This window comes from Ambystoma mexicanum, chromosome 5q (genome assembly GCF_040938575.1).
Source record: "Ambystoma mexicanum isolate Mex_15411 chromosome 5q, UKY_AmexF1_1, whole genome shotgun sequence".
NCBI lineage: Eukaryota > Metazoa > Chordata > Amphibia > Caudata > Ambystomatidae > Ambystoma > Ambystoma mexicanum.
Window position 1 is genome coordinate 39,396,732 of NC_090933.1, and position 23,928 is coordinate 39,420,659.

Below are 23,928 nucleotides of genomic sequence, written 5' to 3' on the forward strand. Positions count from 1 at the left end.
TCTTTATTTCTCCGCTCTTCTCTGTCCCCTTCCCTCGCTTGCGTCTGGGTGGTTTCTCACATTGTTACGGGGTTGGGATTGGTGTATTGGTGTCTGCATCGATGGTCCGTTAGGAGTGTTGTAGGGTTGTTCTTGTCCTGGAGTCCTGGTTGGGGGGGGGGGTGGTTGAGTAGCAAATTCCTTTAATTGGCCTCGGGTCTGCATGGTATGTGCCGGAGGATCTGTGCCTATCTGTCCAGTGTGTCTCCCCCGTGGTCCCTGGGATGGCCACTGTCGCAATGCGCTGTGGCGACCTTTATTATTGTCCGTGGGTATGCCCGGTCCCTGGGTTTTTCCCCCGCCCAGCCTTCCCCTGACTGTCGAACGGTGGGGGCTGCCCTTCATCCAGTCACACTTTTAGGGTTCCGGCAGTCTTATGGCGGCTAGTCTTTGAATGTTCTTGCGGGCTTATGGCACCCCTGCAGTGGTGCACGCTAGGTGGGCCCCCTGTCGCTCCGTGGGGGTCCCCGACCGCCTGCTGGAGGTAGTCTTTGGATGTCAGTGGGACTGGGTACCTTGCCGCTGTTCACGGGGGCAGGCGGAGCGGGGGTGGTTCCAGGGTGCGGGGGGGAGGAAAGGGGGAGCCCCCTGCAGTTGTTGCCGGCGGGGCGGTGGTGGCGGGAGAAAGAAAGAGGTCTCTCGATACCCGGGGCCCTCTTTGCTGCCTCCGGGCCCAGGTGTTTCTGTGGGGCCCCCCTCGACCCGAGTGCGCCACCGCTCGCTCACGGCGGGCGCCAGGGAGGGGGGGACCCTGCTAGTGGCGGTGGTGTGTTGTTGGACGCAGGGGCAGGGGAGGAGGGGAGGAGATGGAGGCCGCTCAGTCTGCCGGGCCCCGGGTCCTGGCTTCGTGTGGGTCTTCAAGGCGGGCAACCCCTCAACCCGAGCGCCTGCGCACACGGTGGGCGGCGGGGAGGGGGGAGCACCGCTCGCAGTGCTGGAGTGCAGGTGGTCGCTGGAACCAGGGGGAGGCCGGGAAGGAGTCGGGGGCCCCTCAGCCTACCTGGCCTCGCGCCCAGCAGTTGTGCGGGTTGGTGGAATGGGCACCTCTCGACCCGAGCGACCCCGCCGCTCGCGCACAGCGTACACGGCGGGTGTCGGGGAGGGGGCCCTTCTTTTGCTGGCCGTGTGCCGGTTTGTTGTGGTCTCCTGCTAGGAGCAACAGTTCCCTCGGTCCTCAGGTCCTTGGCTACTGGGGCCCGGCGGCCAATTTCTTCACGCACGTTTTTTGGCCGGCATCAGAAGATTTTGTCAGGGGTGAAGGGTGGCTCAAAATACTCCGATTTTCGTGGGGGTGGACGCGGGTGCGTTCCCCTACCCAATTTTCTTTTTTTTGGTTATGTACCCTACAGGGTTCTGCAAGGATGTTGCAGGATTCAGACGGCCCAGGCGGAACGATGGAGGGTTAGACCTGCATCAGGCGCCCCCTGGTGGTCTCCCCGACAATGAGAAATTTGAGTGGCCGCTAAAAAATTGGAAGCCTGAATGTGCGGGTTGGTTAAAAAGCCTGGGAATCTCTATGGATGTTTTAATATTAAATCCTGGAGCAGCAAAAAACAAACTGTGGGACCAGGACTGAATAGATACCCAAGATAAAAGAAATAGATATAGATTGTCATTAAATCTTACTAACGAAAGGAGGGTTCAACACACTCCCGAAGAATCTATCCAAGTTTCCTTGCCCTCATTATCGTGATCAAATCTTGCGACTGCGCTTGAACCTATTACCAACTATGGAACTAATGAGTGTGCGAAAGCAGATTGCTCAAATGGAGGGGGACTGTAGATTCTGTCTAGCGACTGGAATTACTGAATCAATAAAACATCTAGTTGTGGACTGTACTGGCTTGGCGTTGCCAAGAAACACTATTTAGGTGAAATTGTTAACAATGTTGAAACTCGACAGCTGATGAATGGTGGAATATTTTTTAATGGGGGAAAAACCTGCCATGATTTTTGCAGTTATGACATTTTTGGAAAAGGTTTTTAACTTTGCAATAGTGATATTAATGCAATTTTATTTGATTTTGTCTGAGATTTAAAAACTAGATTATGTAATGTGACATGTACATGGAATTGATTAAATGTAATGTGTTTTCTTGAAAATATGAAAAGTTTGTAACAAACCAACCATAAATAAAAAATAAAAACTTACAGTTAAGTACAAGAGACATTTTGCACAACAGGTATTCATAAGTCATTATGCCCATTGTATTACGATTTATGAAGTGGCTCCTCACCACTTGCAGATTGCTGATATTGTATCATTGTGTGCATGTACTAATCATATTTGGGTTTCTTCTTTCCCTACAGACTGAAAGAGAGCTTGCAGCATACCTAATGTTTTTTTGCCCAATCTGTTGGCCTTGCAGTGCTTGCTTTTTTATAGGCTGGCTGACTGGTGGAAGGGCTCTCTATTTCCTTAGGCACTATTTGTTTGAGTTGTACCTGGCTTGATGCCCCACGCTTCCGGAAGCACTCCCCACATTGGAATCGTCCCCATTGATGTGATGCTCCACCATCTATATAATCCCACCAGGTTTACTTCTTTTATGGTCTTCTCCCCAATTCCATTCTCTCTCCAATCACAGCTCTAGTATAGCACTCTGTTACAAGGTTAGTGAATTACAAGAAAAATATTAGGAGTCGTCTGACCCTTGTGTGAAAGCAAAGGTACTTTATAACTACTATTCTCATTACTTGCCTTCCCAGCATTCAGTTCCGAAATTGCAGCCAGTATCTGCTGCCTAGATCCGTCAGTCTTAATACCCAACTCTTTCAAGTCCCCATCTGTTAGTGTGAGGAAAGCTTCCATATCAACCTAGAGGAATTAAAGACACAAAATAGTCAAAATACAGTGAATATTCACTAAGCAAGGTTTATATTCCAAATTCTTTGAAAAACTATGAATACATAATTTTATTTCTTAAAATGTGGTCACATTAACACATTAAGAATTAATCTCCCCAAATGTTTGGAGTTATGTACTAGTAGTAGTAGTAGTAGCAGCAGTAGTCATTTATATAGCGCCTTTTTGCATTATTATGGTCTCACGCGCTTGTTGGGGGAACGCCCTGGGGAACCACCGTCCATAGTATGGGAACATTCTCAGAAAAGACTTGGGGCTCATTAAGAGCATGCCGGTCGGGTAACAATGGTGCCGGTAAGCCTACCGACACCGTTGCTACCAGACCGACATACTCCGAGGCTGCGGGCGGCTGCCATCCCGCCAGCCATGCCTGACCTGGAGGGCTGGACGGCACCCGCCCGCAGACTTTCCGGGAAGCACCGGCACCGTTATTAACGGTGCCGGTGCTTCCCTCATCGCCATTCCCATTGAGTCCTATGGGACTCAAATGGGAATGGGGATTTACATTTTTCCGGCGCCTGACTTCCAGGAACACTGGGGTCATAATCCTTCGGTGTTTCCTTGGAGCCAGGCGCCAGAAAAAAACAACTCCGGCATCAGCCTGCCGGTTCTACCGGCACGGCTACCGCCGGAGTTGTAATGAGGCCCTTCGAATGCTTATTTGCATTTAGCCTATATAAGGTATTGGGTTGGCTGGCCAGGGAGCCAGTAAGCAACCCAAGCGATCAGGCATGTGGGCAGGTACTGAGGGAGGTCAGGAGAGTGCACAAGTGCAAGTGACGCTTTGTGTGTCCAGCTGGATTGCATTTTGTCGTAGGTTGTCGCTGTATTCTCATGACAGAGGTGTTGAGGCTTAATCTGCTGTAGGTAGGCAATAACACTATGTGCCCAGCTAGACAATTTTCCGCAGGTCGTCATTGCATTCCGATGCGTGCGTGTTAGGCCATGCCTGCGGCAGTTGTCCGCCGAAGTGGTGTGTTTTTAAGTACCTTGTGGCTCGGCTCAAGCTTTGTTATTGACGCCACTGTTTAATCAGGTTGTCTGTGTGAGAGAGTTCTCTAGGCACACTAGCCGGTTTGCCATAATAGGTCTTCTAAGCACCTTGAACAAGCTATCATAATGGATCTTCTAAGAGTGATAGACCAGTTGCCCTACTGTCTCTTAGGTGCGATATAGAGGTTACCCGCTAATCTTTCATTACAATTCGCTGGCAATCCTCATGCATATAAGCATGGTAGACGGGTTAAAATCATGGGTCTTCTAGGTGTAATGACAGAAGTGCGTGCGCAGGACAGGTTATTCTAATATCGGGTTCAAGTTAAGGGAAGGAGGTCTTAAGGCTTGGAATGCATGTGAGCTTGGGCCGAGATAAGCAGTTAGGCAGGCTGGCTGTGCTACAATAAGCCTCCTAAGAGGTCAAGCATGTGGAAGGGTGCCGATGAGGCCAGGAGTGTGTGCGATAGCAGTGGGTTCATTTATAAATCTATTTTATTCATGTACATATTGGTAGTTTATAGTCTGTAGTAGTATATAGTCTAGTCACAGTGGCTAACCCTCGCATTTCTAATGGGAATACATTGGATAACCCTCATCTTTCTAACTACAACACATTGGCTAACCCTCACATTTCAAGTGCAACACTTTGGCTAACCCTCACATTTCTAACTGCAACACACTGGCTAACCCTCGCATTTCTAAGTGCAACACATCGGCCACCCTCAAAGTTACTTCTAAGTGTAATACATTGGCCACCCCGCATGGGTCAAGCTTCATGTCTCCTCCAACACATTGTGTGCCGCCCCACCCCTCCCCAAAATACATCTACGTGCAACACTTTTTCTGCCACGCTAAGTACATCGGTCAGGCTATCATAGGAGGGCAGCAGGTAATCTACACAATGTTCTGATTTGAGCTTAGTAATGAAGAAGTGGCAGGGTTTTAATTGAGCACAGTAATGGCTGTGCTCACTGCCCGGGCAACCTTACTTTAGATGTTGCTGTAGGGCGCCTTGTCAGGCGTCCATGGTCGAACAGGGGCAAAAAAGGGATGGGAGCTGCCCTTTGCCTTGGGCCCTAAGACTCCATCTTAAATTGCCACTTCAGGTAATGTGGTCATATCAGGCAACCAGTGCCGCTGCTCTGGGTGGGTAGGGAGGTTAGTCGGGGAAGAAGCTGGATTGGCCATAGGCCAAGAAGGCCAAACATTTTTAAATTAAATAAAATCGGCAAGTGCAGCGCAAGGGAGATCCTACCTGGTCCTAGGCGGACGGCGAATAGCTACAAAGCTTAAGAATGTCTGCAATGGTGATCGAAAACATTACATATTTTCTAAAGCTAAGCTCTGTTCTATAAAGAGACGGGGAACATGCATAGCAATTGGCACCAAGTACTTACGGTCAAAAATATAGACATCGATAAACATAAAACCATAAAATGAATGAATGTAAAACCTCAATATTTCACATTTCTCTTATTTTCTTTAACCTCTTTATTACACTTTCAATACAGAAGTTGTAACACCATTCGATCATTTCAAGTCACATACAGAAACAAGTCATTCAAATGAAACAAAACTCCATTAAAAAAACAACTTAAGGGCATGCTCACATTTTTCTTTTATTTTAATGCAATTTCTTCAATACCTTTCCAAATTGGCCAACTACAGCTACTGTGTCATATTCTTCAACCAAACTCTATATACACATGATTCCTCCAACAAACTCTACAATGTGTGCTGCTTGGATTACACATTAGAAGCAATAAAGATTTAAACTACTTAAAAATATACTGACTTCTACATGAAAACTGGTTTTGTACGACATTATAGAGAATGCATACATAAGAATCCAAAATGCAGTAGCATTCTTGAGACTGTGTATTATATACAGCTTTTGTTAATTTTTTATGTACCGTCATCTTTATGATGTTTTTGTACATTAAGCTATCACATTAGAAGTCAGGATTAAAAGAAAGCAATAGATTGAATCAAACATTTTGTTTCACACAAACAATACAATACCATCCTTGATACCACATGCCACATCTTAAACCGTGTCCATAATTACTGACAAGTGATTTCCCCTTAAGATTTCACACCATTTTTGTTCAATCCAGGCAGTTGTTCAAAGTCTTTTTCAGTCCAAATATGTCACTAACATCAAGTTCAAATAACAGATGTTTTATAGTTTCAATCTGATCTCCCCTAGCACGCATGCCAGTCCTATACTTTCTTGGTATCTAGCACCTAATACTTCTAATGTAGGAAACTAGAAATTTAAATTTAAGAGCTATATACTCGCGCCTCACAAAGGGGCTTGGAAATTCTGCTGCATATTTTGGCAGCATATTAACTAGGAGTACTCTAGTCACGACAGTGAATAATTTTAATTACTCATCCATCCCGTCCCCTTTCCTCCATCCTTGTGGGTGATTTCACCGAACAAGACCATAGGGTGGAGCTCTGACAACCTGTCTCATATCTAGGATGGAGCAAAAGGGTTCTTTAGAACTGCGTGGTCGAACTCTGCATCTCGCCTGGAGCTGGTATACAGTGAATAATGCTTGCAGAACGCAGATGGAGTAGCCGAAGTAGCCGCCCTGCTGATGACATCCCGGGAAGCATGTCTCTGAAACTCGAGATATGGCTGTATATGCCTCCAAAATGGCGTGGGCCATCCACCGGGCGATAGAAGCTTTGGAAGCTTGGGAGCTAGGTGACGTGCCCTTAAACGTGATGAACAATGCCCCAGATTTCCTGAAGGATTTAGTCCAAGAGAGGTAGAACTTGAGGACTCTCTTGAGGTCCGAGGAATGCAAAGCCCTTTCGGCATCCGACGGCGGGTTCAGAAAGAACACAGGCAGGCAGATCAGATTCAGATGGAATGACCACCTTGCGCAGAACGTTTGGATGAGTGCGCAAGATGACCTTGTCGTTATGAAATGCGATGAAGGGCTTGCATGATGACAAAGCCTGCAGCTCGCTGACCCTGCGTGCTGAAGTTAGCGCCACCAGCAATACTGTCTTCAGTGTCACCAGCCTGATGTCCACCGAGACCATCAGCTCAAAGGGCTTGTGCTTCAAGGCCGCTAGAACCACATTAATGTCCCAGACAGGATGAGGTCTATGTACCGGCGGGAAAAGCCTGGACAACCCCTTGAAGTGGACCTTAACCACCTGGTTGGCCAAATAATAAAACATGCGGTGGGGCATTCTTGTAGGCCCCAATGGCTGCCAGATAGCTGCAGTAGGTGTCCACCTGAATGCCAGAACAAGCCAGATATGCGGAAAAGGCCAACAGGGGGGCAGGTAAGGGGGTCAAGCCCCTTTCGTGACCCCAGTGGCAAAGTCTTGGCCACTTACTCTTGTACACAGCCTGCAAAGTCCGTCTGGCCTCCTGAATGATGTGCCAGCTGTCCTCAGAGAACTGGGCATGGTGGAGTCTCAATTGGTCAGGAACCAGGCCGCTAGGGCCAGTCTGGCTGGTTCCGGGTGCTCCACTGCCCCACTCTTCTGCGTTAGGAAGCCCCTGCTGGGGATCGGAAGATAGACAGGCCGCTGGCAGCACAACTGAAACCGGACCGAAAACCACGCCTTTGAGGGTCCGCTTAGCAACGGTGGAGGAAACGCATAGCACCAGAGGCCGTGCCAGCAGAACTGGAAGGCGTGCCGCAGAGACCCCTGACCGCATCCCACCCAAGATGCAAACTGGGGGCACTTGGAATTCAGGGGAGATGCAAACAAGTCCCGCTCGTAGGTGTTGAACTCCAAGGGACTAAGCTGGTTCGCTTACGCATTGCTGTTCCCCGGGAGGCAGACTGCCGAAATCCAAATCCTTTCCGTAAGGGCCCATTCCCAGATCGCCACCGCCTCCATGCACAGGATGGGGGGGGGGGGGAACAGGTGCCACCCTGCTTGTTCAGGTAAAACATTGTGGTGGAGTTGTCGGTCCTGACCAGAACCGCAGTGTCCCTGAGGAGAGGCAGAAAAGCCTTGAGTGCCAGGCCCACAACTCGAGCAGACTGATATGCAGAAGGGACTCTGCCCTGGACCATGTGCCGTGAGCCCTCTAGAGTAGCCCTCCCACGACGAAAGGGAGGAAGCCGGCATCCCACCAGAGTGGGCTCGGGTCGGGACAAGAGGGCTCCCACTGCCACATTGCAGTCCAACAGCCACTAGTGAAGATTTGGAAGGAGGAGCGGGGGAATCTGAATCCTGTCCAACTGAGACCCCGTCTCCTGGTCCCAAATGGCCGCCAGATGGAGCTGGAGGTGCCTCACCTTGAGGCGGGCATGCTGGACCGTCAGCACACAAGACGCCATCAGTCCCAGAAGGTGTTGGAACCACCATGCCGAGGTGGTCGAGGTGTCCAGAAAATGCCCCACTGCCTTGCCTCCGCTGCACCGCCATGTCCCATCGCACTGCAAACACCACCAGATCCTGGTCGGGAGTCAGCTGCAACCTCTGCCGGTTGAGGGAGAGCCCCAGCTGGCGAAGGACCCTTGCCAGTCATTAGTAGGAGTGCACCGCTCACTTGGGCGAGCTGGCCCTGACCTCCCACTCGTCTAGAAAAGGGTATAAGTTATGGCCCTCCAGATGGAGACCAGCCACCTCATTCATCAACTTCATGAACACACGAAGGGCCGAGTTGAGGCTGAAAGGCAGCACCTTGTACGGGAAGTGGTATGACCTAAAGGTGAAGATACGCATCCTTGTGGTCTAGGAACATATCCAGAGCCTCTGTGCACAGGGACTCTGCTATGTGCGAGGGAGTAATCATCTTGAAGCGTTCAAGCATTTAAGAGATTGAGAAATGACAGGTCCAGGACTACCCTCAGGCCGTTATCTAGTCTTTCCATCGAAAAGGTTTCCCACAAAAGTTTGTTGGAAAGACCATAAACCCCTCAGGCCAGCCAGGTTGTTCTAGGGTACCGCTAAAAATCCTGGAGTAGAAGCTGGAGCCCCTACTTGACAGAGAAACCGGTTACACCACCTGCATCTTCAGAAGAGACAGGATCTCCCGTAAAAAGGGCCGGGGGCCCTATCTGACGTAGAGGAGGAGAGGATGGTAGAGGAAAATGATGTGGAAGACTGAATCCCCTGGAGACTATAGAAACCAGGGACTCTCGAAATAACACTTACAGCTGTCCTCGAAGAGAGCCAGCCGGCCCCCTGCTGGGGAGCTGTGTTCCCCACGGACCATGACATCACTGCTTTTTGGTATCTTAGGCAGAGGAGGAGGGAGGGAACGAACGAGAAAACCTCTGCGCAGTCCTCTGCTGCTTCCTCCTGTTGTTGCTGGGCAACTAGTCGGGCCTCTGCGTCCCGCAGTCTCGAAACCCCTTGAAGCTGGTGAAAGCACAGGGTTTGAAGTCGGCCCTGCCCAGAGACTGGGGCAAGGAATTCTGCCCTGGCTTAGTCAGGATGGCCAAGGGCTTGGCGGTTTCCATTGAAGTGGCCTTCTTTGTCAGTTCGCCTCTGCTGGCTGTGCCGATGTGGGAGACCGAAAACTCCATGTGGTGCTGGGCAAAAGCTCGGGCATCCGCCAGGCCGGCCTTGAAGGCGTTTGCCTCTCTAGAGGGAGGTTATGCAGAAACTCCCCGAGCTCCTGCCACATCTTCTGGTTAGCCGCGGCTAAAAGGACGTTGGCATGGGCCTGCCGCAAATACAGTCCCGAAATGGGATAGCATTGTTTGCCCAAAGACTCAAGGACCTTGTCCTCCTTGGACAGACAACTAGAGGAGTCTCCCGAAGAGGAATACGACAAAGACAATGGTTAAGAATAGAGAGAGACCAGCTACCACCAACGGAAAATGAGGCTCAGGATGGGAGGCCAGGCAGACCGGCTCCCCATCCGTCAGCATGAACCTGCTGTCCAATTCCTTGATCATCTGGGTGTTGGCCCTGGGATTCTGCCAGACCTTTCTTGCCACCTGCAGGACATCTCTCTCGAGTTGAATCCCAGAACGGCTCGTGGTGCGTTTGCCCAAAACCTCTGGACAGATCAACGTTAGAAACTTAATGAAGAAGCAGTTGTTGGTTCATCTTTCCTCATTAAGGATTTAAGTGTGAAAAGTGTGGAACAAATCTCACCACAAAGTACAAATAGTAGCGGTCAGAGCTTTTATCCTGGCAGGTGAGTAAATCAGGAATAATGCAGTTAATTGTTTCAATAGATCACAAACTTCCTTTCCGTAAGATTCACAATCTTTCTTTCACTCCCTCCAAGATTCAAGAGTGTTCACAACTTGCTTTGATTTCGTTCGGTATTCAAAATGCCTTATATCTGCTTTAACTTGCTGGTATTTCGGTCAGTATTCAAAATGCCTTATATCTGCTTTCATTCAAATAGCAATGCATGTTTCCATTTAAATCACTGTCCATTACTTGCTTTCTATGTCCGCCTGCCAGCCTGGTGTTCCGCCCCCCTCTGGTTGCAATCACCAGTCAAACTTACGGCTTCTTGCGAGGCCCTCCGACGCCATGATTTTCTGTCTTCCTGTGCGGTACTTCTGGTCTTCTTCAAGCAGCCTTCTGTGGCTCACGCTCACCCAGCAGTGCCTTCCTCTGCGACCAAGGACGCACAAAACCACTTCCCTCGGTCTTGCCATCCTCCTCCTGTACATTTGCTTCCCGCTGCATAAACTCTGACATTTCCATGGGTCTCGAGCGCTCCTCCTGCCACACCACTACACTGGAGCGGTCAGCCTGCACCCAGCAGTTTGTCAGGGTTCTACCCCAGCTGATTCCATTTCCATCTGGATTCCACCTTTTAAAGTTCTCGGCGCCATAATTATTACAAAAGGACTAGTACATGGCTGGGGTCGATAGGTGACTGCTTTAACAAAATGAAGATGGGTTATTCTAGATGTCCTCTTCTTCGTCCCAGTACCCAAATGAGGTTGATGTGTCAGGTGTCTGTTTTAATAGAATGAGGATGGGTTATTCTAGTTGTCCACTTCTTTGTCCCAGTACCCAAATGAAGTTATGTGTCAGAATTAATAAAATGAGGATGTGTTTTAGTTGTCCTTTTCTTCGTCCCAGTAGCATACTTGTTTGTTTTGGGGAATTTATTAGGGGAAGCACCGGGAAAGGGCTGACAAAAGCCTATGAGGGCTTGAGGGATGGAGGGTTTGTTGTGAAAGGGATATGGAGAATACTATGTCTCACCTAAGGATGTCCTCTCCCCACTCCTCAAATCTCCTCCACCAAGGTGATCCTCCCTCGCACATCCACCCCCAGAGCCATGATCCAAAAGCGATGGCCTTTCCCCGGCCACCTGAGTGGAGGCCACAGGGGGAAAAGAAGTGAGGACACCCTCAGGCTCCTCACAGTACCAATGATTATAGTCCTACTCTAGACATTTTGTTTTAGGGGCTTCCTTCATTCAGGGAAACGACATGGCAGATCTAAAATTGCCATTTAGCCACTTGGCCTATTTGTGAACCAACAATGGTAGCCCCCATAGTGGTTTGGTCTGGTTTAGACTAGTTGCTGGGCAGGCTACTACACTTCCTTTGAGAGTGGGCCTCGTTTACAATTTGAGGTTTACTTGATTGGCTGGCCGCCAACACCTTTGCTTTAAATCCCCTAATGTTATTGGGGGGGCCTGGGAGAAGCCAGCCCCTGTGAGTGAAGACTGATATTGGGGGAAATACTGTTCCTGAGCTCTATGCTGCTGGATATTTGGATGATGGGCAGGTCTGCTTAATGTGATGAATACTGCAGAGTCATCACAGAATTCCAGCCTAAAGTCTCCTCCCATGTGACCAGGGAAAGGCAGGCACTACCCGATCCTAACACCGGGTGTGATATTAGGCGGGAGGATCACATAGCAGGAGAAGGCTTTCTAGGGAATGAGGTGACTGTCAGGAAAGACGCAGTATTCATCCTCTTCGGAGGATAAGATTTCCCTAATGCCTATGTAATGGAATGTCGTTCCAGTAGGGCCTCCTCCCCCAGACATACCCAAAATATCCCTTTTGCTATTCCTTTTTGTGAAGCTGAAAAAGATTTATAGAAGGGACAAGGATTTAATATAACTACTTCTAGTAGTTATAATTCTACAGCGTATTATTCAAACAAAGTGGATTAAATAAAGTGAAATTTACTACGAACATAATGCTCTTAATACTGAGACGAGGAAGAGGAGTACAGAGTTATAAAAGGATCATGAGCGGTCTAGTGGTTGTAATGACCCACACCTGAGCGGAACCTTTAAACATTTAGAGGCCTTTCAGGTTTCTTTGTTTGTTTGTTTATTCATTTGATAATGTGCACCAAGACCTTGGGCAGCTGGGCGCAACAGTACAAGAAGTCTCAAAGCTTAGTTACAGTGCCGGTCACAGGCTAGTGCATACATGTGAATACAATGTATAATACAGTATATGAAACAGTACAGACATTTGCCATTCGAGGAGCATGGAAGGTATAACTGATCAGATACATGACAAGGGTCAGGCTTAACATTGCGTATATTTAGGGAACACCTACGGCAACGGCCATGGACAAACAGGTCCGGTGTATAAGTTGCAGTAGTGATGTTAAGTGCAGTGGTTGTCGGGGGTAGAGAGCTAGTCGGAGGGAGAGGTCATTCGTGCAAAGCCATTTGAGAGCATTGATTCTAAATCTGGAGTAGGGCAGGGGACGTCTGAGGTCAATTGGGAGTGTATTCCATGATTGCGCAGCTTTGACTGGGAAGCTAGTTCCTCCAGCCGTGGTCAGTTTAAATCTAGGGATTTCGAGCAAGAATGTATTGGCAGATCTCAAGGGTCGGGTTGTAGATTTCCTGGAGATTTTTTCGGATAAGTAAGGAGGTGCTAGATTTGTTAGGCATTTCGAAGTAATAGAGATAGTTTTAAGGAGGGTTCTATCCTTTATTTTTAGCCAACAGGCCTCTTTCCGGAATTTAGAGATGTGCTCTCTCTATGGGATGTTCAACGCTGCTCTTAGGGCGTTTTGCAATTTTTGGAGTTTGTCAGTGACATACTTGTTGGCTCCTGAGTACAGGGCGTTGCAATAGTCTAGTCTCGACATAAGAGCATTAGCCAGGGTGACACAGCTGGTACTGGAGAGGAATGATCTGGCAGCTCGGATTAATTTACAAGTATAAGCTGTTGTAGAGGATAGAGAACGGACATGCTTCTTCAGGGTGAGAGAAGAGTCCAGATAGAATCCTAAAGTTTTTACCTCTGGCATAACCTTAATGATATTGTTGTCAATGTTGAAGGAAGCATAGTTTGGGGTTATTTTAGAGTCAGATCCAAGGAGCAAAATCTCAGTTTTATCGTCATTCAGGCAGGGGCCATGGGTCGCCATCCATGCCTGAATGAGGAGGTATATCTTATTCACCAAGGCCAGGTCCGCTTCATAGTTGCCCGAAAGGGGTATGAGGATCTGGGTGTCATCTGCATAATTAGTGTAGGTGACGCCCAGTCTGTCCAACTTGTCAAGTAGTGGCTTGGTGAAAATGTTGTACATGGTGTGTGAGACACAGGATCCCTGTGGGACTCTGCATGTTATTTGGATGGATCAGCGCAGGTGGAAGTAGAGAAAACTCTCATAGTCCGGTTGGCTAGAAAGGATTGGATCCAGGCTATAGCTTCCCATGTGAAGTTAGCCGCGAGCCTGAGGTGGCTGCATAAAATTGCATGGTCCACCAAGTCAAAGGCTGCTGACAAGTCCAGTAGCAAAGCTGTTTTACCGCTATCCTTTAACTCCTCAATTTTTGTCTTAAGGTCTAGCAAGGCTGTTTCGGTGCCATGGAGGGGGCGGAATCCCGATTGCCGAGAACCTAGCAGATGATTAGCTTCCAGGTAGTCTTGAATTTGTAAGTAGGTTACTCTGTTAATTTTGAGTAGGAATGGCACGGTAGTGATGGGTCTGTAGTTAGTTGGGATGGATGGATCGAGGGTTTGTTTTTTGAGTAAGGGGCGGACCCAAGATTCTTTCAGGTTAGTAGGTACTGTGTTTGATTTAAAGGAGAAGTTTATGAGCTTTGAGATAAACGGGGCTAAGTCTCTGGCTGCATCCTTTATTATTTGCGCTGGGCAGCTGTCACCCATGCAGTTGGAGGGTTGACCTTTTCGGTATCAATGATTGAGATGGTTTTGAAACTGAAAGGCAGGATAGTATTGTGCTCAGTGGGCAGTGGTGTTTGTTGATCAGAGAAGGGCAGAGAGTCTTTTTTGTGGTTATTTTGAGTTGGACGGTGGAGATTTTATTTGATAGGGCATTTTGTATGTTGGTACACCATATCTTGTCCTTAGGGACAGTGTCTACTGGATGTAGGGGGGAATTCCATTTCCCAGAGGATGGAAAAAAATTCCTTAGTGTCTGATTTGGCTTTTGCGATTCTGTCGTCAAATAGATTTTTTTGGTGTTGATAATTTTTTTCTTATAGCGTTTGGACAGTTGGGCTAATTTGACTTTGTTGTTGTCGGTAGGCGAGTTGCGCCAGATAGCTTGAAGCTTTCTTTTCTGCTTTCTTAGATCCTTGAGTTGGGGTGTGAACTAGACATTCAAGTGTGCTTCCCGTTTGCCTTTGCGCAGTTTAGTTGGTGCGATGGTGTCTAGTGCCGTGGTCATAGCTTTGTTGAAGGTGTCCACTAATGTGTCTGGGTCCGTGTTGTTCTCCAGGCCATTAATAGCGGGGAGGAGGTAGTAATATCTTTTTTACTTCTAGTAGGGAGGGGGGTATCATACTGATGGTTTTAGGGCTGAGGAGATCGAGTGTGGCGGTGAAGTTGATTAAGTAGTGGTCCGTCCAAGGTTGTGGGACGATGTCGGTGATGGCAATGCTACAGTTAAATTCGGATACCCAGTTGAGGGTTCTACCTTTGACGTGGGTAGAGGAGAAGACTTTTTGGGTGAGCCCGTGGTCATTAAGTAGGGCTGTTATTGAGTGGTTATGCTTGTTGTCAGGGTCATTGTGGCAGATGTTGAAAGCGCCCATCAGCAAGGTTTGGGAATGCTTTTGCATATTATTCACTATGAGGCTAGTGAGGTCGTCTTCGAAAGTTCCTAGTGGTCCTGGGAGCCTGTAAATCAAATGGATGGTCAGTATGCGGTTATTGGATAACAGAAATTTAGCTGTGAGTATTTCACAGGATGAGCAAGTAGGTGAGGTGGCAAGCTTAATAGGCAAGATAGTTTTGGAGATAATGGCTAGGCCACCACCTTTGGCATTAGGTCTATCTACTCTGAGGATATGGTAGCTGTCAGGTACAGGTAACATCAGGGTGGGTCCTTCCGCCTCGTGGAGCGAGGTCTCTGTTATGGCAAGTAGATCCAGGCTAACCTTGCTTAGAATGTCAGCAAATTCGGTGGCATGGTCTACCATGAAGCTAGCGTTGATGAGTGAACCGGTTAATGTCAGAGTACTCTTAGGATTAGGATTGTGTGAAGGTTTGATTAAAGTGTCTATTTTTACTCGGGTGCTTCTTTGTGTAAGATTGGGCAGGCACAGGGTTTGGGATGTCTGTTTTAGTTGCCTTTGCACGCTTAGCCAGGTAGTCATAGGTAGAGAGGAGTCCAGTGGTATTGTTTATGTTATTTCTTTTAGGTTCGTAGATGCATGGTAGTCTTTGCCCTAAGTCTCATGTTTCTGTCTATGGGTGGGCTTGTGTTCGAGGTAGCAGAGGTCATGATAGTGAAGAGACCAATCGTAAGTAGGAAGGTCTGGGTATTTATATTTTTACTCATGGTAGGCAGGATAGTAGTAAGCAGTGAATACTGCGCCAACGCTATCAGTTAGTTACAGTTGGCGTTGGGTGTCCCTAAGGGGCAATGCCTAGGTTCAAGGTCGCTATGCAGTCTGAGAAAAGCGATGTACAGATGGTTGGTGCAGTTTCGGCAATGGGTTCAACTAGATTCAAGAGTCACAGTAAAGGCAAAAAATGCAATGTGCAAACATGTGGGTGGGTTCAGCAGTAGGGGTTCACCTGAATTCAAAGGTCACAATATAGGCTAAGGATGCAGTGTGCAAATAGGTAGGAGCAATTTTAGCAATAGGGTTCACCTAAGTTCAAAAATCACAGTATAGGCTAAAAATGCAATGTGCAAACAGGTAGGAGCAATTTTAGCAACAGGGTTTCACCTAAGTTCAAAAATCACAGTATAGGGTAAAGATGCAATGTGCAAACAGGTAGGAGCAATTTTAGCAACAGGGGTTCACCTAAGTTCAAAAATCACAGTATAGGCTAAAAATGCAATGTGCAAACAGGTAGGTGTAATTCCAATCACCGTTTAAACTGGGTGCAATAAGTATAAATCAAATGTAGGGTGGGTCACTTTATAGTATACCTAGGTTCAGTTTCCTTAGTATAGGCTACGGTAGTGATTGACACGGCGCAGCAGGCAATTAACAGGCTATATCAACAATAGGCATTCTATCAGGCTAGAGTGCAGGGCATTATAACAGACAATTAAGGCAGGCGGGCAACGAGATTCTGGCATTGACTCTAAATGGCAGGATAACGCATACAGTTTTTTTTTTCTCATTATAGGATCACTGAGTAGGAAGCAATGGAGACAGAAGATTATAGTACAAGGTTACTTCTGAGCAGTTTGGTATAATGTAGACATGGGTACCTGCAGATGTTGGCACCAGAACATAATGTTACCGGAAATAGTGGGAAGTGGATATGTCAGGCTGTAGCTGTTGAAATAGGCGTCACGTTTTAGTCTTTATGTTGGCCAGAGATTACTGTGAAAAGCATGGGGTGAGTATGCATCAAAGGCATTGAAGAGTGTATGTGTGGCGTTTACCAGGTCATCTGAGAGTGATTTCACAGCTCCTTGGGCAATACACATGGACCAGTAGGCAGAGGTGAAGATCGAGGAGCAGGGGTCCGCCCTGGGCCTCTGGTCACTCTCTGGACAGGCTCAGGACAGGAACAAGCCTTTGTGCTTGTGCATTTGTGCTGTCTACGGCGTGCGCCTGACGGCGCGTGATTGGTGCAAAAATAAGCAGTCTGGGCCAATCCGAACTCAGGATGGTGACAGATGGGGGTATTGGGCAGGGACACACACTTAGCTGAATAAGGTGGTGCAGACTATTCGAGAGCAGGAGAAGCAGCAGGACGACGACGCAGAAACCGGTGCTGCTTTGCAGAGCACAGGATGCCATACTGAAACATTGGCAGAGTTTCGGAATCCTTTGTAAATGCAGAGGACGCGCAGCGTGAAGCGGTGAAGAGCCCAGCTGTCTAGAGGGAGAGAGAAGCTCTCTGTGTCCTACATATCGCAAAAATATAAGCCTTTCACCGGTGCGCGTGTGGAGCAGAGTAAGCTCCATTGAAAGACTGCGTGAGCAGCATGAAGCTGACCAGAGCTGTCAAACGAAAAGATAGTCCTGACGAGCCCAGAAACAGCGAGTCAGAAGGAGACGCCAGCACATACCAGTGTGTTTGCCTGATCCGGGGACCCGGGACGCTCCAAAGTAGACCACTGTGTGAGAAGAACAAGTTACTTTCTTACCTGGTAACGTTCTTTCAATGGGATGGTCCGACGACGTATTCCATATCTATGACAGGTAATCACCACAGCTGTGCTGCTTCGGAAACTTTTTGGCGTCTGCGTCCTGCGTTGATGACGTTGATACGCTGTCCTCGAGGACCTCGGTTGAGCCGACGTCACCGGATGTTATAAGTAGGACGCACAATGCCTGTAACCTCAGTTGTCGTTTTTTCCCAGAATGTGTGGCACCAATCTTCTGCCAGTATGACCACAGAAAGCCTTGCGGAAACGTAAGCTGCAATTGCCTAAGAAATGCTGTAGCGGGGCAGGTAGGGAGGGAGCGATATGGAATACGTTGTCGGACCATCCCATCGAAAGAACGTTACCAGGTAAGAAAGTAACTTGTTCTTCAAAGGGATTGGGTCCTCCAACGTATTCCATATCTATGACAGACTCCCAAAGCAGTACCAACGTAAGGAGGAGGGAAAAGAATTTAGAATATAGACATTTAGAATGCCCAATTAAATTGCAGAGTAAAGGACCGCCTTGCCAAAGGCCAGATCCTGCCCATGGATAGAATCTAGGGAGTAGTGTCTTACAAAGGTATGGACCGAAGCCCATGTGGCTGCTTCACAGATGTTACGAATAGGAGCACCCCTCTGCAGGGCAGTAGAGGCAGCCATACCCCTAGTAGAATGGGCCCGTAAGCCTACCGGACGGTCCTTACCCACCAAGCGGTAACATTCAGAAATTGCCAAGATAATCCATCTAGACAAAGTCTGCTTAGTAACAGCTTGTCCCAAACGCCTTCCAGCGTAACCCATAAAGAGCTGATCGTCCACTCTGACCCGGGACATGCGTGAAATGTAGAAACTTAAAGCTCTCCTAGGATCCAACCTATGGAGCCTATCCTCTTCCTTACCAGGATGCGGAGTAGGATAAAATGCCGGAAGAATGACCTTCTGGCTTAAATGAAATTCTGACACCACTTTCGGAAGAAAGGAAGGACGAACCCTAAGGACAACACTGTCCTTATGAAACACTGTGAAGGGTGGCTTAAAAGAAAGTGCCTGCAACTCACTCACTCTGCGAGCGGAAGTAACCGCAACTAAAAATACAGTTTTAAGGGTCAACAGTCTCAAAGGACAAGAATGTAAAGGCTCAAATGGAGCATCCATTAGGAATTTTAGAACAAGGTTCAAATCCCAACCAGGCACCTGGAAAGGTGACGGTGTAAACACATTAGTGAGCCCTTTCAGAAACTGAGAAATGAAACTAATTTTGAAATAAGAACACTCCTCAGACGAGTGCTTAAATATGGACAGCGCCGCCAGGTAACCTTTAATGGGACCCACTTGCAGGCCCTTGTGAGCTAAGCAAAGCAAAAAAGACAAAACCACAGGAATGTCACATGAAAAAGGATCCACATTCTTAACCGTGCACCAGTCGCAGAACTTTCTCCAACGGCAACGGTACAGGGACTTTGTTGCAGGCCGTCTGGCTGAAAGCAACACCTCCATCACGTCTTCAGGGAGGTCCCAATCCTTATACCTCAACCTTTCAGAACCCAAGCGTAAAGGTTGAGGGATCTGACCTCTGGATGGAGAACCAGACCCCCCTCCCGTGAGAGCAGATCGTCTCGGTAGGGAAGACGGCGTGGAGGGCAGATGGACAAGTCGAGAAGGTCCGGGTACCACATTCTCGGGGCCCATGCCGGAGCAATGAGGATCATCCGGGAATCGAACCTCCGCAGCACTTGCGGGATGACGGGGACTGGAGGAAACGCGTACAGCAGTGGGAAGGACCACTCTACCACAAACGCGTCCCCTAAGGCTCCTCTTGAAGGAAATTCCCGCAAGCAGAACCTTTCACACTTGTTGACACTGGAGGCGAAGAGATCCACTTGTGGGGTCCCCCAAAGGGCGAAGATCTCCAGGAAAATCTCCTGAGCCAGCTCCCACTCGTGAGAGATCGCGCTCTGCCTGCTCAGAGCGTCCACCGTCTCGTTTTCGTCTGCGGCCACATGAACTGCCGAGATCTAAATTTCCTGCTGGATGGCCCAGAACCAGAGCTGCATCACCTCCCTGCACAGAGGAAGTGACCCTGCGCCCCCGTTTTTGTTGAGGTAGTGCATGGCCACTGTGTTGTCCGTTAGAATCAGGACATTCATTCCTCGCACAGTTGGCAGAAAAGCCATCAGGGCAAGCCTAACGGCCTTCAGCTCCAACAGATTTGTATGGAGTCTGGACTCTGACGGAGACCAACGACCGCGGACTGTCAACTCGTTGGCATGAGCTCCCCATCCCGTGAGGGATGCGTCCGTCACAATCGTCACCTCCAGCCAGGGTCGTCAAAATGGAGCCCCCTTCATCAGATTGCCTTCGACGGCCCACCACAAAAAGGTCCTGGGAGACCGAGGGCGGCACCTGAATGGGGTCCGACATCCTGCCGGAGGACTGTGCCCACTGCATCTTGAGAGCCCTTTGCAGAGATCGAATCCGCAACCTGGCCTCTGGCACCAGAAGAATACCGGATGCCATGAGGCCGGGCAACCTCAAGAACTCAAACGCCGGGAGCGTCTGGGCAAGTTGAAACTTGTGCACCATCTGCTGAATGTGAAGAGCCCTCACCTGGGGAGGAAAACACAGCCCCGGGGATGTGTCGAGCACTGCTCCGATGTATTGGAGCCACTGAGTTGGCGTAAAGTGGGACTTCAAGTTGAGGGAGAAGCCCAGCTTGTGAAGGGAGTGGCAGGTGACTGACAGATGATCCAGGACTTGCTCGGGAGAGTGCCTCCTGATCAACCAATCGTCCAGGAAGGGGTAGACGTGAATCCCCCCCTTTCCTGAGATACGCTGCCACCACCACCATGAGCTTGGTGAAAACCCTTGGGGCGGAGGTCAATCCGAACGGCAGGACACAGTAACCATCTTGAACTTGTCCTTCCTAAGGCGTTTGTTCAAACCATGCAAGTCCATGATGGGTCTCAATCCCCTGTCTTTCTTTAAAAATCAAAAAATAAGGGGAATACCACCCCTGGTTCCTCTCCGCTACAGGCACCAGTTCTATGGCGCCTTTCTCCAGCAGGGATTTGATTTCCTGCGCAAGGAGCGGATCCAGACTCTTCAAAGAGAGATTCCCTGGTGGATTGTCGTGAGGCCTCTGCCGGCAAGGAAGACCGTAGCCGTGGGCTATGATCTCCAGAACCCACACATCTGAAGTAATGGCACGCCATTCTACAAGATGCTGCGCCACCCTTCCCCCAACCGGCGAACCATGGGACATGGCCTCATGACTGAGCTGAAGCGGCATTGCCTGAGGGTAAAGAGGCAACTGCCCGAGCGCCCTTGCCACCTCGAGTACCTTGTTTTCCACCACTGGTACTCCTACGGTGGCCCCTTTGACTTGCAGCTCCTCTCGATCTACCAAAGGAAGAGTAGTATCGAAAGGAACCTCCCCTCCATTGCTATCCCCTAGGACAAAAAGGTGGAGGTTGGCGAACTGCAGTGCTCAACGACTTCGCTGCAGCTTTGGAGGTCTGCAACCTCTCAAGGCTCTCGTCAGCCTTGCTGCCAAAAAGATGTTTACCATCAAAAGGCATGTTGAGAAGCCGGGCTTGTACATCAGGAGCAAACCCCGACTTCCGCAACCACGCAAATCTGCGCATTACGGTGCTTGCCACCATGGACCGGCTGACACAATCGGCCATGTCCAGACCCGACTGAACGGATTCACACATGGCATCCTTGCCATCCTGAATGAGAGCAAGAAAGCCATCCCGTTCCTCCCCTTCGGGAGGATGTTCAGCCGCCAAAGAGACACAATTCCACAGAGTATGAGTGAAACGTGCTAAGGCACACACAGAGTTGGCTGCCTGTAAAGCCATACCCCCTGAAGAAAACACTTTCTTCGTCCAGCCATCAAAACGCTTGTCGTCCCTATCAGGAGGGATGGTAGGGCACGACGCCTGTTTTGCCGGGGCCGCAGCCGCCTGCACCACCTAACTCTCCGCAGTGGGGTGCATAGTCAAGTAGCTAGGGTCGCTACTGGCTGGACCGTATTTTTTCAGCAAAGACTTGCTCACTGCCGGGAGACTCTCCGGAGCAGTCCAAGCCGGTGCCACCCTTCTTTGCAAGGCATATGGAATGGCAGTACCGGGTCAGTTGGTGGACCTTGATCAAGGATATCCGTCAGGTCATCCTACAGAAAATCCACTGGTGGTGCAGACCACCCCAAGTATTCCGTCAACCTCGACATAAGGCGCCGGTACGAGGACTCAGCGTGCGTGCCAGGCTCAGGCCTACCGAACTCAACCTCCGGAGAGGTGTCCAGACCACTGGTGTTGTGCAAGGACTGACGCAGGCCTTCTAGCTGACTATGACCAGACAACAGTTTGTCAGGAATCTCTTCAGGAACCATACCTTTATCAGACCCTTCATCCACCTCAGCGATGTAATCCAGAGGCTGGAATCAATCCCTGCATGAGGGCACAGAAAAAGGCTCAAATACAGGCCTTACTGACTTCTGCAGGGCCTTTCCCGGAGTTCCTACCGGTCTCCGGGGCACCTCCGATAAAGCCTCCTCGAAAGGCGTTGAGAGAATCGGCGTCGAGCGTGGCGCCGAAGGCATCGACACAGGCTTCGAGGGCGGAGCCCCGAGCGTGTCCTTCGACAGCCTGGGCGCGGATGGCGTCGACGGCTTCCTCGGAGGTGGAGCCTCAAGAGAGTACTTCGACGGCCTTGGCGCCAAAGGCTTCGATGTCTTCTTCGAAGACCTCACAGGCTCCAACGGTCTCGAGGCCATCGAGAACCGGGACCTGGAGCGGGTATGGCTAGAGCAATCCACCTTGTCCGACCGGGACCTCGAAGGTGCCCGGTGATCGCGATGACCGTTCGAGACCGAAGACGTGTGAACGGTGTCTCTAGCACGTTACCTGCCGGCGTCTTTTGACGGCGCAGACGGAACTGAGCCCTGTGACTGAAAAATCGCCATTATGTCCTTACGAAACGAATCCCATTCCGCAGGAATGGTATGCTTGTTGGCACAAGCAACCCGCCGACGGGCGGAGTCCTTGGACGAGGAAGGCGACCGGTGATGTCGCTTCTGTGAGTGCCTCGAAGAGGCAGAGGAATGGCCAGACCCACTCCGGGACCGAGACCCCCTGGACTTACGCCGACGATGCGGAGAGTCACCCCTCGAATCGTCAGTCGAAAGCCCAGTGGATTTTGACTTCCAGAGCTTGGACACCTTACCGAAAGAAAGCTTCACTTACGCTCCAGGAAGGCCTTCGAAGTCAATGACTGGCACTCGTCACAATCGTCCGTGACATGGTCCTCACCGAGGCAGGCATTGTGCGGGTCCGTCAGCGACATCTTGGAACCGCAGTCCCGACACTTCTTGAAACCTGGCCGCGGGGTAGAAGAGGGGATGTGTCGAGCACTGCTCTGATGTACTGGAGCCGCTGGGTAGGTGTCAAATGAGACTTCTTTAAGTTGAGGGAGAAGCCTGGCTTGTGACAAGATGCTGCGCCAGCCTTCCCCCAACCGGCGAACCATGGGACATGGCCGCATGACTGAGTCGAAGCGGCTGCGGCAGTGCCTGAGGGCAAAAAGGCAACTGCTTCGGCACCTCGAGTACCTTGCTTTCCACCCGTGGTACTCTTAATTTGGCCCCTTTGACTGGCAGCTCCCCTCGATCTACCAAAGAAAAAGTATCGAAAGGAACCTCCCCTCTATTGCTGTCCCCTAAGACAAAAAGGCGGAGGTTGACGTACAGCAGCGCTCAACGACTTTGCTGCAGCTTTGGAGGTCTGCAACCTCAAGGCTCTCATCAGCCTTGCTGCCAAAAAGATGGTCACCATCAAAGGGCATGTTGAGAAGCCGGGACTGTACATCAGGAACAAATCCTGACTTCCGCAACCACGCATACCTGCGCATCACGGTGCTCACCGCCATGGACCGGCTGACACAGTCTGCCACGTCCAGACCTGACTGAACGGATTCACACATGGCATCCTTGCCATCCTGAACGAGGGCAAGAAAACCCTCCTGTTCGTCCCCTTCGGGAATATGTTCAGCCGCCAAAGATACACAATTCCACAGAGTGCGAGTGAATCTTGCCAGGGCACAAACGGAGTTGGCTGCCTTTAAAGCCATACCCCCAGATGAAAATACTTTAATCGCCCAACCGTCAAAGCGCTTGTCATCCCTATCCGGAGGGATGGTAGGGTACGCAGCCTGCTTTGCTGGGGCCGTAGCCGCCTGCACCACCAAACTCTCCGGAGTGGGGTGCATAGACAAGTAGCAGGGGTCGCCACTGGCTGAGCGGTATTTTTTCGGAAGCGTCTTATTCACTGCCGGTAGACTCTCCGGAGCAGTCCAAGCCACCGCCACCCTTCTTTATAAGGCCATATGAAATGGCAGCACCGGGTCAGTGGGTGGACCTTGGTCCAATATATCTGTCAGGTCATCCTGCAGAAAATCCATAGGTGGAGCAGACCACCCCAAACACTCAGTCACCCTCGACATGAGACGCCTGTATGAGGATTCAGCATGAGTACCAGGCTCAGG

The 23,928-nt window shown here is 49.7% G+C and overlaps 1 protein-coding gene across 2 annotated transcripts in view; it reads right to left on the bottom strand.

Moving 5' to 3' along the window:
* Positions 1 to 23,928, bottom strand: part of ANKS6 (ankyrin repeat and sterile alpha motif domain containing 6) — a 934,279-nt gene that overhangs the window by 148,418 nt on the left and 761,933 nt on the right. For both annotated transcript variants that reach the window (XM_069620475.1, XM_069620476.1), the window contains one exon: positions 2,741 to 2,857. In XM_069620475.1, the coding sequence (XP_069476576.1) occupies positions 2,741 to 2,857 (117 nt within the window). The remainder of the gene's footprint in view (positions 1 to 2,740; positions 2,858 to 23,928) is intronic.